The sequence below is a fragment of the Mixophyes fleayi genome, chromosome 6, assembly GCF_038048845.1.
Source record: "Mixophyes fleayi isolate aMixFle1 chromosome 6, aMixFle1.hap1, whole genome shotgun sequence".
NCBI lineage: Eukaryota > Metazoa > Chordata > Amphibia > Anura > Limnodynastidae > Mixophyes > Mixophyes fleayi.
In genome coordinates, this window is record NC_134407.1 from 207,262,971 (window position 1) to 207,281,508 (window position 18,538).

Below are 18,538 nucleotides of genomic sequence, written 5' to 3' on the forward strand. Positions count from 1 at the left end.
CACCCAATTGATTAGCAGACAATTCAAGCAGGCTGATTTCTAAGTAAACTGTAGTAAAATCACAGTTATTGTAATAGACATCGCCTCTGCCACCCTGTCTAACCCTCTACAAGAGATTTTCTGAGCACAGTCATGCTATCACTTCTAAAATGGTAACTGAGAACTGGGGGACGGCTATATATTGAAAATATTGATCCAAAACTCGCAGGATTCGACATTTTACCGGGAATTACGTTTTGCTTCGATTTCAGATCTAAACTGGCACAAGTAAATTCCGAACCCCAAAATTCAGATCTGTAGGATTTTATATGAATCTGAATCGCTCATCTCTAGTTTGCATTGAGGGCTGCAGGGTAGTTGGGGTATAGTGACAAGAGGCAGGCTATGACTGTAAGCACAAAGAGGGGAAAATGACTTTACCCCTACATTTATGTTATTCCTTTCATACAAAAGCACATAGTAAACCAATTAAAAAGGTTGGTTACTGTTGTTAGTTGCCAAAATGATTTTTCATTATCCACGATTTCATTTTATGCAGCCACATCCCTGTGAGTAAATAGAAAATCACTGGGCCTTATGTCAAACTCCAATCCAATCTCTGGTGTAATGTTTGATAATCTACTAAGTACATAGCACAGCTAACCCTGGAAAGTACACAGCACTTGTACATTTTTTCCATTATGTATGTATGGTGAAATAATGTACTTTCCTTTCACACTGACAGGTATGATGCTATGTGGCAGACACTGAATGTTTGTTTGTTTGGAAACATAAGTCTGAAATTTGGGCATTTTTTTTACTTTCCATATCTTAATGCTGTTTATGGAGACTACTCATTAATGAAATAGTAATAAACAATATTCATGTATTTCATCATGATCAGCTATAATTCCGCAGCGCTGTACAGAGAACTCATTCACTTCCCTCCCTTCCCCATTGGAGCTTATAGTCTAAATTCCCTAACATACACACATGCACAGACCGAGATAGACTAAGGTCAATTTTAATTGCAGCAACCCTATCCCTAACCCTAGTATGTTTTTGGAGTGTGGGAGGAAACAGGTGCACCCGGAGGAAACCCAAGCAAACACGGGGAGAACATATAAACTCCACACAGATAAGGCATAGTTAGAATTCAAACTCAATTTTGTTCCAAATTTATTGTTTGCATAGTGTTTGAACATTTTTATCCCTTGCCATGGTCAAGAATTAAACTCATGACCCCAGTGCTGTGAGGCAGAAGTGCTAACAACTAAGCACCAATGAAAGGCGCTGCTAATCACTTGCTGTGTTTCAGGCTTGATGGCTGGTGCGAGGCCAGCCACACGTGATTGCTAGGCATGCTAATGGTGACGTGCTACAAACCAGGTCCATCAGACATGTGAATTACTTAACAACACAAAGACAGAATGCTAAACACTATGACTATGTGACAGAGAACATGCCTCTGAAGCATACATCAAAATACATTAACCTCTTATTTGCTTACACTCATTGATTTGTTGGAAACCGGATTATGGAAAGCAACTTAACAGGGGCGGATCTAGGCAACTGTTCTACCCGGGGTGATTTAGGCCCCACCCCCTTTCTAATTTCTAAGGCTGCCGGCGGCTGCACAGTATGTGCAGGTCCGCCCGGCAGTGACTGTGTCCTGTCCCGCTGCTCTGATTGTGTTTTAAACACAATGAGAGCAGCCGGGCAGCACACTGTCAATGCTGAACGGACCTGCACAGTGTGCAGCCGTCAGCAGCAAGCCCCTGCTAGGGGTGGCGATTGCTCCGATGCCCCCCCCCTGGATCCGCCACTGCAACTTAATTTGTTAGGAGTGGACATGACCACATTAATATATTATTTTCTTTCAGTCAGTCTCTACATTGGCTGCCTGTATTTTAACGAATCCAATATAAAATTCATAACATATAAGGCCATCAACAAAATTGCACCGACATACATTTCCTCACTTGTCTCAAAATATCTCCCAACTCGACACCTCCGTTCTGCACAAGATCTACGTCTCTCCTCCACTCTCATCACATCCTCCCATTCTCGGTTACAGGATTTTTTCCAGGCTGCACCGACTTTGTGGAATTCCCTCCCATGCACAGTAAGACTTTCCCCTAGTCTTCAAACCTACAAGCGTTCACTGAAAACCCACCTCTTCAGACAAGGTTATGATATTCCTCAACCACCATCTTAATTTCCCTAGATTACCCTATTACCACCCTCTACACAGCTAACACAAGACAACAACCCTCTGACCAACATTGCAACACACACAGCCCACTCAATACTTTTACCTTTGCATTCTAGCTGGTCCATTGTGCAATATGATGTAGCACATGCCCTTGTGTTTCAAACTCCCATTGTCCTATAGATTGTAAGCTTGTGAGCAGGGTTCTCTTACCTCTCTGTCTGTATGTATAACCCAGTATTGTCTTATTAATGTTTGTTCCCAATTGTAAAGTGCTACGGAATTTCTGGCGCTATATAAATAAATGATGATGATGATGATAATAATGATAGATAATTTTACAGGGTAAAATTCCCAGCCCACATATCTCTGATTTCAGTGTTTCTCAGATGCGTAGAATTACATCAGTGCTGAAAGGGATGATTGATCCACCGCTAGGATCGGTCTCTGCTGGTTTATAAGGACATCAACTTTATTGACTCATTGCCTGTTATAGTGTTTGTTCACATAGGTAGTGTGCTCAGTATCAGTTTGAATATAAATTTGAAGTCTGATCGTAGTTTGATCCTGCTTGCTCTTACTATACTTTGTCTGCAGCCTGCCCTGACCACGGCTTATGAAGCTGACAATTCTGCTGGCGATCTGCCGTGATTTTTGGTTTGTTTATGACTATTCTTGCTGTTTATACTACTGGATTCTTTGTTTATTTTTATCTAATAGTTTCACTGTCTCTGCATCGGTACCTAGTCTCTACTATGCTGTTTGCATGCACAGCCCTGAATATAACCTTATACTATTGCACACTAGACCTGGGGACGCATAGCACTCTATGGGAAATAGGGACTGCTATTGGTGAGGGCAGGGTGCAGTAAATCCAGTGGCTTACATTACATGGGTATAACTCTTGCATAATATAGATTGGCTGCAGAATGGAGAGGACATGTGATACTTAACCTCTGTCTTCTTGAATACCAAAATCCACTTTAATAGGCAGTATAGACTACCTTTTCAGAAAAAATAAAAAGACATTATACATCATTAACCCTGCACTAGGTTAGTAAAACTCTTTATATCCCAAAAGAAGAAGAATATAAGAATATACAAGTATAAGGGTACTATATGAGTAAAAAATCTGGTGTCTGGGTCAAACAATTGCTAGAAGGCAGAAACAGATGGCATTCAGAGACTGAAGAAAAATGAAGGATACTTATAACATAAGAATAACATAAGAACATAATAACATAAGAATAAAAATACAAATGCATTAAAATCAGCTATGTGTAGATGAGTCAGTTGAAGTGTAGTCATGTGTGCACCAAATCGTCACGTGAGTGATTTCATCAGAGAGGAAGTAATAGACAGGTGTTCCATTCCTTAATTTATGTGCACATTCTGCCAATCGAAATGCAGCATAAAAATACACACATAAAGAATACATAGAAATAATTAATTACTTATTAAGTAAATCTTAAGTACAATATAGTAAAAAAAAATCTTGCAGAGATAAAGTGCCAGCTTATAAAAAGCTGTTGTTTCAATTAAAGAAAATATTTATGTATTTTCACATTTAAACTTAACCATAGAATTACTAAATTAGTGGATGTACTTTTATTTTTATATTTATTATATCTACATTGTATCATAAGAATGACCCTCAGGATTCCTAGCATAGCAAAAGGTCATCAGAAAGACTCAAATAAAAAATGTTTATTAGAGATCACATCAAAAGGGTCCTATAAACATTATATATCTATGTAAATGAACTGTCACCCATGAGGACTGTCTTCTCGCTTTCATTTTCCTATCCTTTTTCTTTTAATTTTAATGGTACAGTGCCATAAAGAAAAGAATATGATATATTTTTAATTCAATTATATTGTTGATGCCCTTTGGTGCCAATGAACCCATCCTAAAGATCCAGTAAGCTTTGTGTCTGCATAGTAACACAAAGCGATCAGCTCTTCTGTGTACTTTCCACTAATTTAAGACACTGGACCGATATACTATTAATATCTCCCTTATGACAGTTTAAGTTGGATAAGAAATGGGTTTAATTAGCATTTAGGATGTTTCTGTGATGTTCAAGAAACCTTGTATTTTGTCTTCTAGTTGACCAGCCAATATACTGTACTCCACAGTTGCAATAAGTAACATATACAACATATGTGGAATTGCAGCTAATGAAATCTTTAATCAAAAAGATCTCTTTTGTCATAAATGATGAAAAAGAATTATTCTTATTTCAACAAAATGTACAGGTAGCACATTCACACCAAAGAAGTGTATCGTCACTTACACTTTTCATCTTCATCTTATATCTGTTAAAAAAAACTTGGAGAGAGTTTATCTTTTAGATTTTGCGCTTTACGTAAAACCACCTTAATTGAATCCTCTAATACCAGTTTTAATGTATCTGGCAATATCAAATAATGAATGCAGTACTGTGCATACAGGTGAATTTTAAACTTTAAGTGTAGCAAATCATATAAGTGACAAAGGAAGAAATAGAAGTAGAGTTCCCATTCCAGATGAAGTAAAAATCATCAATGTACCACCCCTAGAGTACCAGTTTCATCCCAAATGGATCATTCGAGATAAATTGATCATCAAAATGGCCCATATAAAGGTTGGCATAACTTGGGGCCAAACTGGTGCCCATGTCTGTACCAAGAAGTTGAACAAGTGCAATATGAAGGCATTTCCAAAGAAACATGATGTTTGCTATATATACTGGACCTGATTCATGTTCAGAAGCAAGTCTGTTTGCATGCCAAATCTTGCATGAGATTGCTCTGCACATGGTCCGAAATAGACCTTACACCACTGAACGCAATTGCATGCAATTCATGTCAATACGCAAATGACACTTCTGACTGACTATGTCTTGAGTGGCGGAATGGGGAAGGAAGGGGCAGAATAATGTAGATCATCGTAGGTCAGAATATCGTAGGTACAGTAAAGGCATGTAAAAGGCGTTCTGACACAAATTCGGCCAATTTAACTACTTCATTTTTTTCGCAAGTACGCTTGGTTTCACCTGTATAACTTGCACCAGCTACAGTGCAGGTGTAAGTGCTGACTGATGGTGATGACTTGACATGGCATAACTTTGTTTTAAAAACTAAACCTATGCGTGTCATTATCTACAACAGAACATGTATATGCAAATAAGACAGATTATAATAAAACATTGTATGTACAGTACACATTAAAAGCATCTCTATTCCTGTACTTAATGTTTTTGTTTTTATTAAATGAAATCCAAATTTTTATAATGAATATACTGCTAAGAATTGTTCATTTATTTTATAATATATATTTTTAATGTGTTCTGATGTGACCTTATATTGCAGATGTTTGTGTGTATAATGCAGTCTGTTGTGTGAATCTACATACAACAAGTAACTTTTAGGTGTAGCATACTTACACCCAGATTCAAATTTATTTGTGTTTGCTCAGATGTTTAATGTACAAAGTTGTATTTATTGTTTGTTTTCTGTCTCAGTTTCTATCATGAATGCTGTTAGAGAAGACGCACCACCTAACTATGAGATTTTGCTGCATGATGCTTCCTCCGGTGTACCCAATATGAATGCACCCTTAATGACCTCTGTCCAGAATGTCATCCAACCACCCCCTGCATACAGTATCTCTCCTGAAACAAAAGCATCAAATGTTCTTTCTGTGACACCACAATGGGTACTTGCAACTGCCCCGCCACAAAATGTGGATTCATCATCCCCTTTTTACACAACATTTCTGAAAGCCAAGCCTAAAGCTCTGGGGGTAAGTGTCTGCAAAGGCAAATTAAACATGTATTTTTATAATCAAGTCATCCAATTTTTGTATTCATGTGAAAATGGAGCACACAGTTTTTCTGAAACAGCATGTGCATTATGGAGCTCATCTAGAGTTGGGCACATTTGCACTCAGAGGGCCTGATCCATTAAGGAAAGTAAAGTAAAAAATAAAAAAGTAAATTTGAAACTTGGCAAAACCATGCTGTATTGGAGAGGGAGGTAAATTTAAAATGTGATAGCAGATTTGTAGTTGGGGTAGGGCATGTCCTAGATCAACTTTAAATTTCAGTGTGCAAATAAGCTATCAAATTTGTGTGTGCTACATGAAGAAACTGATAGTATTTAACTTATGTGCAAAATAATAAACTAATTTGCACCCCTTGCATTGTACAATGGTTTTGTCCAGGAGAAAACGTACTCATTTTTTTACTTACTTTCTTTAATGAATCAGGCCCAGAATGCACACAGAAAAAAAAGTATGGAGAAATGTGTACTTATGCCTGTATGTGGTGTTCTACATATCTGAAGATGACTCAAGCCCAAAAACAGTAATATTTACCTGAGGCGTATGTCAAGCATATTCAAGTACAAGCCATGTATCAAGTATACTTACAATTACCCTATTTGTACATAATATAATGAAATGTTAAGAGCACAAGACAGAATATTGTTTTACTGTGTTATTAATAAATGTTATACTAGTAGGCTAATTGGCTGCTATCAAAATTGACCCTAATCTCTCTGTCTGTCTGTGTGTGTATGTTAGGGGATTTAGACTGTAAGCTCCAATGGGGCAGGGACTGATGTGAATCGGTTCTCTGTACAGCACTGCAGAATCAGTGGTGCTATATAAATAGATGATGATGATGGTTGATAAATTACTATATGATATTAATACATATTAATAAATGCAAAATGTGCTTATTCCATATAAAATGTAAATACATACAAACACCACCACATCTGTTATTTATCCCTTTAAAATCCAGACAGGAATTGTTTTGCTTACAGTATTTAAAATGTAAATGTAAATTAAGCATTGCTATTAGATGGCATAAATTGATATAGTATAGCAGCAATGCTATTAAGTAGTATCAGCTGGAGAGGTCAGTATGTAATCAGCCAATCAGAAGCAGCTTGTCATGGCTCTCAGGTGAATTCCACAATATAATTGCACAGAAACAGTGATGATGGTAAACTTAAATATTTATTGTGAATGCAGACAGGGGTGGATCTCAGTGGCTGAATGGCAAGGCAAGAAACTAAATGTCCAGAAATAATATTGAAAACAAAAGTCTTTTAAACTTGCCAGGCTCCAGAGATGCAGAGTTAAGTCAGAGTCCAAAATCCAGGTAATTATAAATAAATCCAGAGCTGTAACATAAACAGAGTTCCAGAGCTGTAACACATACAATGAACCAGCAGGGAATGATTGCCACAGGTCAGTCTTTATGGTCTGGTGATCAGCAAAACACTTAACAGCTGAGTGAGGACACACAATCCATATAGCGGCCACTAGTGGGTAAAACTCAGAACTGCACCTGTAGGGACTTTGTGCAGAAAGGCATTAGGCCCTAACACAGCTAGATGGTCATCATCATTGCATAGAGTCGCACTAGTCCTCCAGCACCCACAAGAGATACGCCTCCTAAATTTGTTTCCTGAGATGCATCCATACTAGTTATATCGCAGCGTGCCCTTATTGCATTTGCGGACTCTCTAGATCTGAGGGGTGCAAGTCAACAATACACAAATATCTTGATCTTTACACCTTTTCTGTGAGCAAACAAAAAATACTTTAGTGAAAGCTTAAGTGTCTTAAATGCCACTAAAAATGATCCAGTTGATAATTACACAGACCTGGTAATTTTTTACCCCAAAGGTATTAGGACCTCAAAAAGTCTGTGCTCAGGCAATTGATTTTTATATCTGACTAATATTTTGTTTTGTTGTTTCCTTAGATTGTGCTAATTGTTGCAGCAGTCTTGCAGATTTGTCTGGCTATTGGGCTGATTTTCACCTTATTTACTGTTTCTATCTCAAGTGGTATCCCTTTCTGGGGCTCGGTGTTTGTAAGTAAAGAAATTATTGTTATGTTGGAATGTGTAATGTATCTGTGAATCAATTATTTACTTTTGTATTCTGCTTGTCACAGCTGGGCGCATTTTAAGGAAGCTCTTTCTATACCAATAACATATTGAACTCTACAGTTTATCCCCTTCCTTGAACGTTAGGCCAGTTCTCCCTCAGTACATGCTGCTTCATGTAAACATCCATCCCACTTCCCAGTCACTGATTTTAATCACTAATTGCCTTTATAATGTAGTAGACATTTTAGTCTACGTTACCTGACATATTAATAATATAAGCAATCAAAGATAATTGTTTTTATTAATGGGCTATTTCTGTGCTCTCAGCAAAGTGTATATGTCTGTGATCACTGCACTGTTGCAGACAAACCCTGAACACAGCTTGTTCTAGTTAAGGTCCTTTGGGTAAAGTATACTAACCACAGATATGCTTTTTTCATGGTGGTCAGTATATAAAAGCCTGAATGGACAAGCACAGTCAGAATTATGGCCATTAACGCAGCCCTGTCTGCTGCAAAGGACACTTACTACAGCCTACGATTTCAGGGAGTGAACTGGGCAGGGAAGGGGCTTTTTGCTGTAGTGAATTTACAGTAGGGACATGCCAAACTGAAACACACGCAGCCACATTCGAGTTCAGCTATGGCCATCTCAAAGTCTCTCCCGTATCTCTTGCTCCAGCTAAAGAGCTAGTCTAAGTCCTGATCAGTAGTGTTGACAGTCCTGTATGCATGCTACAACATGTGTTTGCAATCACGAGCAGCTGTAAATATGTATTTTATTCTTAGCAGACATTAACAACATTCTCAAAAATGTATTTTGTTGGGGTATCGGAGTCCACCGATACTTCTATCAATCACCTTCAATGTCAGTCAGATCTTCATTGATTTACAGTTGAAGAGCTTACTTCAGGGTCTTTATACAATAGAATATTAGAGGTATAGAAGCTTAACGACCAATTATAAGACAGTAGATTATGAAAACATTAAGCTAATTATACATTATGCATACTCTGCAACTTGTAAGTTTAATCAAATCTTTCTTATTTATGCTTTTATCTTCTCAAGCATTCTGCCACCAGTCTTGTTGTTACTTTACATAGAACGTTCAGCTGTGCGTCCTTGGGTTGTTCATGTTCTCTGAGAACATCTTGTTGTTAAATTCTCAAGGCTTCAATCTTTTTCTCTTCTCATTCTGAGTGAAATATCTGCTAATTTGTTTTAAGGTTATAACATATTATTTTCTAAAGCCTAGCACATGATAGATATTAAATCAATAATCATACAAATTTACCCTTACACTCCCCTCTTTTGATTAAATATCTACTTCTAATTTCTACCTATCAGTCATGGTGATAATCAGCAGAAGACACTTAGCACTTACCTTTACACTAAATGGTATCTTAAGGACCCCACATATGGAAAGAAGAGTTATGCTGATAAAGATACGAGGAGATACGTGCTGAATTAAATATTATTCTACCTATGTTTTATCCAGGTGTATAGAGGGGAATACTTTAGTGATATCTATTTAGAATTTTACTTGCATTACATGTTAGGTAACAGTTCCGCATAATCATTATAGTTAACGCAAGAAGGGTTAGTAACAATGGAAGAATCAAGATATCCATTACTTTCTTCATGTAATAAGATCCATTAACAAATATGTCCCACTAATGATGTGACAATCCATTTTTCAATTTCATCCCACAATTGTCTGCCCATTCTGCTCATAAGTTTTTTTTAACGGACTTAGTATCTGAATCTATTTATCAGAACAAGACTCCCCTGATTTGAAGACTTTGCAGTGTGATGCGTGAATACAGGTTGTCTTTTTCCCTGTACTTTCACTGCCATGGGAGTCGTCAACAGGACTTGATAAGGACCCTTGTATCTGGGTTCAAGACTTCTCCTGACGTACTTTCTCACGACCACCCAGTCCCCAGGTTGCAGTCTGTCGGTACCTGTATCAAAATTAGGGTTTGGAATGGTAGAAAACACTTGACAAAGTATTTCAGTTAGTTGTTTCTGTAATTAAGCAACATAGTTTAACAAATCACCATGTACATGCCGTAGTTGCTGTGGAAAATAACAGCCTGTTCTGTGTTCTGTGCCAAACAGAATCTCATATGGTGCTAAACCTTTGTCTTCCCTAGGAGTGTTTCTTACTGAGTGCAGGGCCATAGGTAAACATGAGATTTATGGCAGGCCTGTTTCAGTCATTATTTTCTGCATTTGCTTTTCTGCATGCTCACGTCTCCACCCAGCGACTGAAAAGGTACACACACACACACACACACACACACACACACACACACACACACGTACATTTTCATGCCCTGGGCATTTGGGAAGCTGAATAAAATCTATCTGAATCCCTTGAAAAGGATACAGTGTCTGATGGGTGCTTTTATGTGAAGTTGGGACAGACTTACCCGGGTTGTTCTGTGCACAGATTAGGTAACCAGCCACTAATGCCTTCGATGCTTGGACGAAACCCTAGTGCTATCCTGTATTTATTTGTTAGTGCTACCATAGCCTCATTTCCCAGTTACACTTTCCCATGTACTATATTGGCCATAATCGGGTAAAGTGCTTTTGGCTGATTTTTACACCATTTTCCTTGCACTTCTAGTGTACCTAGTCTAGCCCAAGCTCTTTTCTCATTCTCTGTTGCTTGCTTTTGCATAGCTTGGAGTATGGTGTGGTTAAGCTTGGGGTCTGGGGCTACCATGTAAGCAACTTTCTCTTCTGGGATTGGCGTTACAGCAGCTTCTCGAGCAGCTTGGTCTACCACTCTATTTCACTCTGCCTCAGGCGTTGTTTCCTTGGTGAGTGCTTTCACCTTAATCACTAACAGTTTGCCAGGCATCTAAAAGGCAGTAAACAATCCTCTTATGTGGTTTGCATGTTTTATTGGTCTTCTTGATGACCCCATAAAGTTTTTGCTTTTCCATATTGGGCCATAGTCATAAGCTATACCAGGCATAGCTTGAGTCTGTGTAAATGTTGACTTTTTGTCCTTTAGTGTATATACAGGCCAACGTCAATGCTTTTAACTCAGCTTCCTGTGCTGACACATGGCTTGGGAGTGATTGCTGAATCAATATGTGTGTCTGTATAGTGACAGCACAACCTGTATACGGTGTGCCGTTTATGTAGCAGTGTGAGCAATCTACATATAGTTCTATGTTAGCATCAGGGAGTGGTGTATTATGTATGTTTATTAGGCCCAAAGCCTCTAATTGCATGAGTTCAATACAATCATGATCAGAAAAAAGTTTTTTGTTTGTATATTGCAGGGTTGCTGGATTGAGAACTGTGCATCTGGTAATTGTTACGTGTGAGGCACTAAGAAAGGCTACCTCATATTTAGTTAGTCTAGCGGCAGACAAATGTTTTGCCCTTGCTTGATTGAGAATTTCTGTGACTGCATGTGGCACCATTAGGGTTACTGGCTGTACTAGCACAATATCTATACTCTTTTCAAGCACTACAGCAGTTGGAGCTACTGCTCTTAACTGTGTAGAGTAATATGCAAGTGACCTCTGTTTGTTACCCTGTATATGTGTCAGTACCCCTTGTGCATGTGTACTGGCTTCATGACAAAATAATGTGAAAGGCTTGTCATAATCTGGCAAAGCCAGTGAAGGCGCTGAAGTTAATTCAGCTCAAAATTGGTTAAACATTGGGTTCTGCTCAGAGAAGAGTGTAAATGACTTTCTATCATCCAGAAGTGCTAATGCAGGAGCACAGATAATAGCTCATGAAGTCTTAAGTCTTTTTTCATTTATGTACAAACATTGAATTCCCAACAATGCATTACCATGCCTAAGATACAAAGAAGTATTTACAGTATATGACAATTACAGTACAGTAAATAAGGGCAGTGAATGTGTTTACAACATTGATTGACTCAAAACTATTATGAGGATAAAAATAAAAACTTTTTGTTATCTACCATAACTTGACATTACATTGCATTACCTTCTTTCCAACCATCTAATATAAAATTTGGTTAAAAAACAAAACAAAAAACAAACCAAAACATAATTTCATATTCAACTATGTTAGTTCATTGTTCCTTCTCTCTTTAAACACATACCTTCTGACCTTCTATGACATACAGAAAAATCACCTAGTTCATGCATTTACTATGCGAATAGCCCATAAAGTTGAATATTTTTTTCTAAAACACAGTAGTCATTACTCAGCAGAGTCTACATTATTTAAATCCTTCACTAGTTTTTACTTATGTTTGTTGAAGCTGTGGACCAAAACATATTGCAAACTTCTATTCATTGGAAGTTGGATAAATTCAATATGGATAGCAGAAAGGGTCTTTCTCTGTAGCTGGTCTTTCTTCTGTAAAGAGAAAAATCTTTTGCATAGTAATTAACATTTATTCATTAGAGATTACATTAACTGTCATTATTTCACATTTCCCTCTCAGTGTGTTGCATGTAACATGCTTGTCAATATCAGTACACCAATATCAGGTAACCAGTAAACATTTTTGTGCAGTGAACAACTGCTAATAATACACTTGTTTACGTGTTTATCTGTGTAGCTTTACTGTGACACTATGCGTTCCATGTTATCAAAACATGATTTCCACAAAGGGGCAGTCCCTAATATCGCAAACAGGGAATGTCAAAGTGACGTGACCTGGACAAGTGTTCAAAGCCACTCCTTTCTCATCAACACCTAGTAAAGCGCCCTTGAATGACTCTGATGTGTTTTCCGGGTTTACAAACATTCCGTAACAAACAGCCCTCTTTAAAGGTTCCAGGCTTTCAGCCATTTTGAAAGCAACACCGCTTCTTTCATAAATCAGAGTATTCTCATTAAAAACCTTGCATTGTGTCTGCAAATCACTCAACATTTTCTCAACAAAATATCCCACAACCAAATATTTACACATATTTTCAGATTCTGTGATTTCCGTGTCGAAAGTACAAATATATTCACTTAAACAAGTCTTGCTCACAGACAGCATTTTATCTTGTAACATTTCTTTATGGGCATAACAAACCCCCCTGCTTTCTGAGAACATTCATCAGCACCATATTCACACAGATTAAAACCGCTTGTAATATCTGAATATAAAAGCTCACTCCCACCTTTCACTTTTAACTTAAAGTGAAAGCTATTTTTCCTCAAATACACAGACAAAATTATTTTGTTCAACTACAGAAACAGCTCGTTGGATCCCAGCCAGCTGGAGGTCAGTTTTTTCTTCTGATAATATCTGTACATTATTTACAGTTTTCAGCCCACTGAATCGTGCAGGGATCATCATTATCATCATCACCATTTATTTATATAGCGCCACTAATTCTGCAGCACTGTACAGAGAACTCACTCACATCACTCCCTGCCCCATTGGAGCTTACAGTCTAAATTCAGTAACACACACACACACACACACACACACACACACACACACACACACACACAGGGATAGACCAAAGATTTTAAATCTTATTTTTCATCTCTTCAAAAGCGTACAATTAAGCAATGCAGGCATTACATTTACAAATGTACAACTTTTTCAACCTTGAAACATGTATCTTTAAAAATGGTCAAGACTGACAAACACGGATCTCCCTCACAGTAAGACGGACACAAAACTCACATACAGGAAGAAAAATTAATTGATATCTTCCAGCCTACTGCTGTGGAACTACAAGTTCCAGCATTAAACTAAATACAAGTCAGCTTCAATATATTATTGCCACTCACCCCTCTGGACCCATTTTCTCTTGAATTATTGAAGCATACTCGAAGAACCTTTTTATCAATGTTACATACATTGTCATATAACAAAAACTGAATTCTTCTTCAAAATTTCCTTCCCACTAGACAGATAGGGGAGAGCGATTTGCAGTTTCCCCACTGCTCATAGCCTTCTTCTTATCTCAACACACCAAAATATTTTACACAGAATAAGGGGGGGTACATTTCACTCTTTCAGCTGCGCAGCATCAAACTTACATTTATAGTACAAAACCTACTTGATTCATTATATCTTTCAGCTTCTCATACATTTAGCATATCCACATATTGACCTGATCTTCATAGCCAAGCCTTTTAATCCATTCTTTATTCTTCAAATAAAATCAAGACCATTTCTCCAAGTCTAATGTCCCTTCTGGGGGAAATATTTCTCTCTTGAGTACTTTTTGAATCCCTTTAAGAGCTTTACTACCTTCTCTTTCCTTCATTATATCCATGGGTTTGCCTATAATAGGCATCTTACTGTTTTGTGCCTCCATTACTGGGTTACTGGTCACAATACTGTCAGTATCTAGGATACAATATCCTGTAAGCGGAATAAGGTAATACAATTTTCCCCTTTGTACAGACTACAAGTGTCTTTAATCCTTTACCTCCTAGTCTGTCCTAGGAACACCAGATGTGAGTTTTATCGGCTTTAGATAAAAAGGCTGGCACTTATGGCTGATCCAATCCTTTCTCTCAAGTCAATGTATGGGCATATAGGTTTATAATCTGGTGACATATGATTTCGGGTCAGTAAGTGATAATGTGAGACCAATCGTGGCCTAAATTTTTCTCTAATAACTATTTAAATGGCAGCCTAATGTGTAGTATAGCTCTCTTTCATTACTTACAAAACCATAATGTACATTTGTAGTTGTAACACCCTCTAAACTGGGTCATTTACACCCTGAATATTTTCTTTCGATAATGCAGCAGGTACAATTTTTACATACATCCCTCATTATCTTCTAATTTAAATTGTCTACATCCATCATAATCTACAGTATCCATACATTTGTAATTTCATTATCATTTCCTCTGACTGAACAATGGGTTCATGGAATACCCTCTAATCACCTCAACTGACTTTCCTTAGACATACAAAGAAATACTGAACAGAGTAAGAAGGTAGATAGGCATACACTACACTTTTTCTTACTCACCGTACGGAATATTGTTCAGCAGTTCTCTGGACATCAGTGGAGTCTGGCGTCAGGTGTGGAGATATTGGGGCATACCGGACATGAGCATCCAGAAAGGTTGGGGTATCGGGGTTCACAGATACTTCTATCAATCACCTTCAATGTCAGTCAGATCTTCATTGATTTTCAGTCGACTGATGAAAATAAAAACACTCAACACCTGTATGATTGAATGCTGAGTAATACTGATTCTGTTCCAACCAGAGCTTACTTCAGGGTGTTTATTTATACAGTAGAATATTAGAGGTATAGAAGCTTAACAACCAATTATAAGATAGTAGAATATTAGAGGTATAGAAGCCTAACAACCAATTATAAGACAGTAGATTATGAAAACAACATGAAAACAACAAGCTAATTATACATTATGCGTACTCTGCAACTTGTAAGTTTAAACAAATCTTTCTTATTTATGCTTTTATCTTCTCAGGCATTCTACCACCAGTCTTGTTGTTACTTTACATAGAACGTTCAGCTGTGCGTCCTTGGGTTGTTCATGTTCTCTGAGAACATCTTGTTGTAAGATTTCTCAAGGCTTCAATCTTTTTCTTTTCTCATTCTGAGTAAAATATCTGCTAATTTATTTTAAGGTTATAACATATTATTTTCTAAAGCCTAGCACATGATAGATATCACCATTATAAAAAAAAACGTTTTATTTTAACTGTTTTATCATTAATGCCTATATTATTAACGGGTGACTTTAATGCAATATTTTTTTTTTCCTGTGCATTCTTTTGCAAATGTATTATCCACATAGGTATTGGACGTATCCTGCAGTGTCTTGTGTAGTAGAGCACAGCAAACCTGCCCCCGATATCAAAGGCACACGTATCTTGAGATCCGTGCTTTGATGAATTCCTGACTGCGCAAAGCCTAAATATGTGCGTATAATACTAAACGCAGGTAGCGGTCAGAATGCGTGCATTGATGAACCAGGCCCATTGTGTCTGATTCAGAGTTGAATGCAAGCAAAAGCGTGACTTGCAGAATTTGTAAGTGTATGCATTTGTAGGGCGTATTCAGAGTTGAAGATGTGTCCAGGTCTTAATGATTGGCAGATGTGCCCTCTTGACACACCCCTGACAAAAAACTTTTATATGTTAGAAATGCAATCATTTAAACTTAAATAATCAAGATAATATAGCAGGAAGAACTTGCCAAAATGTGTAAAAAAATTTAAATAAAATAAAATTATTTATGTTTGCTACAACATGCTCAGTGAATTATAATTCATGGCTAAGGGAACACTAAAGCCTCAATAAGCATCTGCGAAACTTTTGCCAGCCTCTGATTACCTTCGGTGTTTATTATCATCAACATCCTCTACTTGCACCTGCCCCTCCACAAATAAAACCTTTTTCAGCCATTCCTTTGACTATGTCCTAGTCTGAATCCATATGCAATTGCTCGAACACATCCTTGCTGCACATTGCCTATATTACAACAACCCTCCCTTTCCGGTCACTCCTTTTCAGGAGTAAGGAGTTGTAAATGCTAAAATGTTGCAGGTCTGAATAGCTGGAGTAGCAAAAATTTACTTTTTGAGCATGTGCAATGCGAAAAAATGCAAAGAGGAATTTTGTACACGGGCATCCATCTCACTCAGAATCAGGCCCATTACATCTATTCTAGCAAAATGTCACACTCCTGTATGCTGCGAAAATAGAAAAAATGCTATTAACTTCTAATGAGTACTTTAAAAAGTAGTAGCCCAAGGGTATGATCAAATGTGCTCTCGCTACACTACATATTTTTGCCTACAGACGCAATATGATGTGTTCTCCTCAAGATACCAGGCAGTTTATGTACTAAATTCATATCACACAAGCATTGATATGCTTTCGGATTGAAAATGAGCTGGCATTGCAATTGAAGATGGAGCTCAATGAAGTTAGCAGAGCCCATGCCCAAATTAGCCAGCCCAGATAGGCCCCCAAAACCAAAACATTTATTTGACTATCTGGATGGATGGTGTCTTTCCCTGCATTTAAAAGGAATATCCTGCAAATTGCATTGATGCAGTCTGTCAGAATACTTAATACTTTATTGCCAGCTCTTTTACCATGCTGATTGGTAAGAAGTGCCCAAAGACAGCCTCATACACCATTCAAGCATCTCAGGAGCCCCTAGAGGGTACAAAATCACCTAGACAAGTATCTTGATAAAAACAAATGTACTTGTATTGTAACCATATACCAATGCTGATAGGAGACAATAGCACTTTAAGACAATGTACCAAGTGGTTCAACACTCCATTATATCAGGCAGACTAATTTTGTGGACATCTATAATCATCAGTCCAGGAGTCGAGTCTCGGGTCCTTCACTCTTCTGCTGACAAGGCAGTGACCAAGTCTGATGTCATCCAGCCACGTCCAGGTATCCTCACTGCATTCTGACCAACCCAACAGGAGCCATAACTCCTAGTCAGTACTGTACGAGTAGAGTCTCTCAATTCTGAGGAGAGTCCTTCTTTTATGGCTGGTTAGATTTTCATGGTCGTGTAGCATGAAGTGGGGAGGGTGCTAGATAATTAGTCCTGGCAGGATGGGTACCCACTTATTGAAGGGACTGGCACCAACCATCCCTTCTTCCACATGTAGGCAGCAGCCATCCCCGCAGTGCTAGTCTCGAGGAAGTCTGGTTGCGCTCAGTATAAAATAATATGGTTCATTTTGTCCATACAATTGAGCCTGATCACCCTGATAATGGGGTTTCTGAAGACGCTTCACATTTTAACTACTTACAGTCTTTTTGGGCAATATCATGCTCCAAAGAGACGTAGTACTTCCAGTAAAGTGTGGCAGACTGCTAGTATATGAAGTCCCACAAGTGCTAGTGGTCAGCACTAAAAGTCTGTGTGGCACCAATATGCTTGGGACTGTACTGTGACCAGTTGAAGGTAGCTCTTTTAGGGGACTTGGTACTGAGTATAATGGTGCCCTTTTGTGGGGAAATAACAAAGTACTAAGATTGCAAAACCAAACTCCATCTTAGCAGATGTCCATTGTCTCCAGCAGTTCTGTGTATTCAGCTGAGTGGATCATGGTCAGTAACCACTCCGACAGGTATGGTTGGAGTTTCTGGATTACCCATAGTATAGTAACATACTCCTTCTCGATTTTGGCATAGGCAATCTTTATGTCAGAGGTATGCCACTGGATGTTCCTGATCTCCCCACACACCTGCCTCAGCACCACTCCTCGTATGTGCTAGAATTCCTTAATAAACTCTATGGTGGAAAACTAGCCAGTAGAGCAAATCATCTATAGGGTGAGCATCAGTCACAGTCACCTCATTCAGTCAGTGGCAGTCCACACAGAACTGTGAGGTACTGTCCTTCTTGGAACCAGCACGTCACTTGCTGCCCAGGGGCTGTGAGAAGGAGCAAACACTCATGATGCCGGTATATAATTTACCTCTTTTTTGACCATACTGAAACTTTGGGGCTCACCCAGAATGCAGAATTG

At 38.1% G+C, this 18,538-nt stretch overlaps 1 protein-coding gene across 1 annotated transcript in view; it reads left to right on the plus strand.

Annotated features, from left to right (window-relative positions):
- LOC142095262 (uncharacterized) overlaps positions 1-18,538 on the plus strand; it is a 42,067-nt gene that overhangs the window by 9,952 nt on the left and 13,577 nt on the right. Inside the window, exons 2-3 of the mRNA XM_075178195.1 lie at positions 5,697-5,977; positions 7,953-8,063. Of these exons, the coding sequence (XP_075034296.1) occupies positions 5,705-5,977; positions 7,953-8,063 (384 nt within the window). The 5' untranslated portion in view covers positions 5,697-5,704. The remainder of the gene's footprint in view (positions 1-5,696; positions 5,978-7,952; positions 8,064-18,538) is intronic.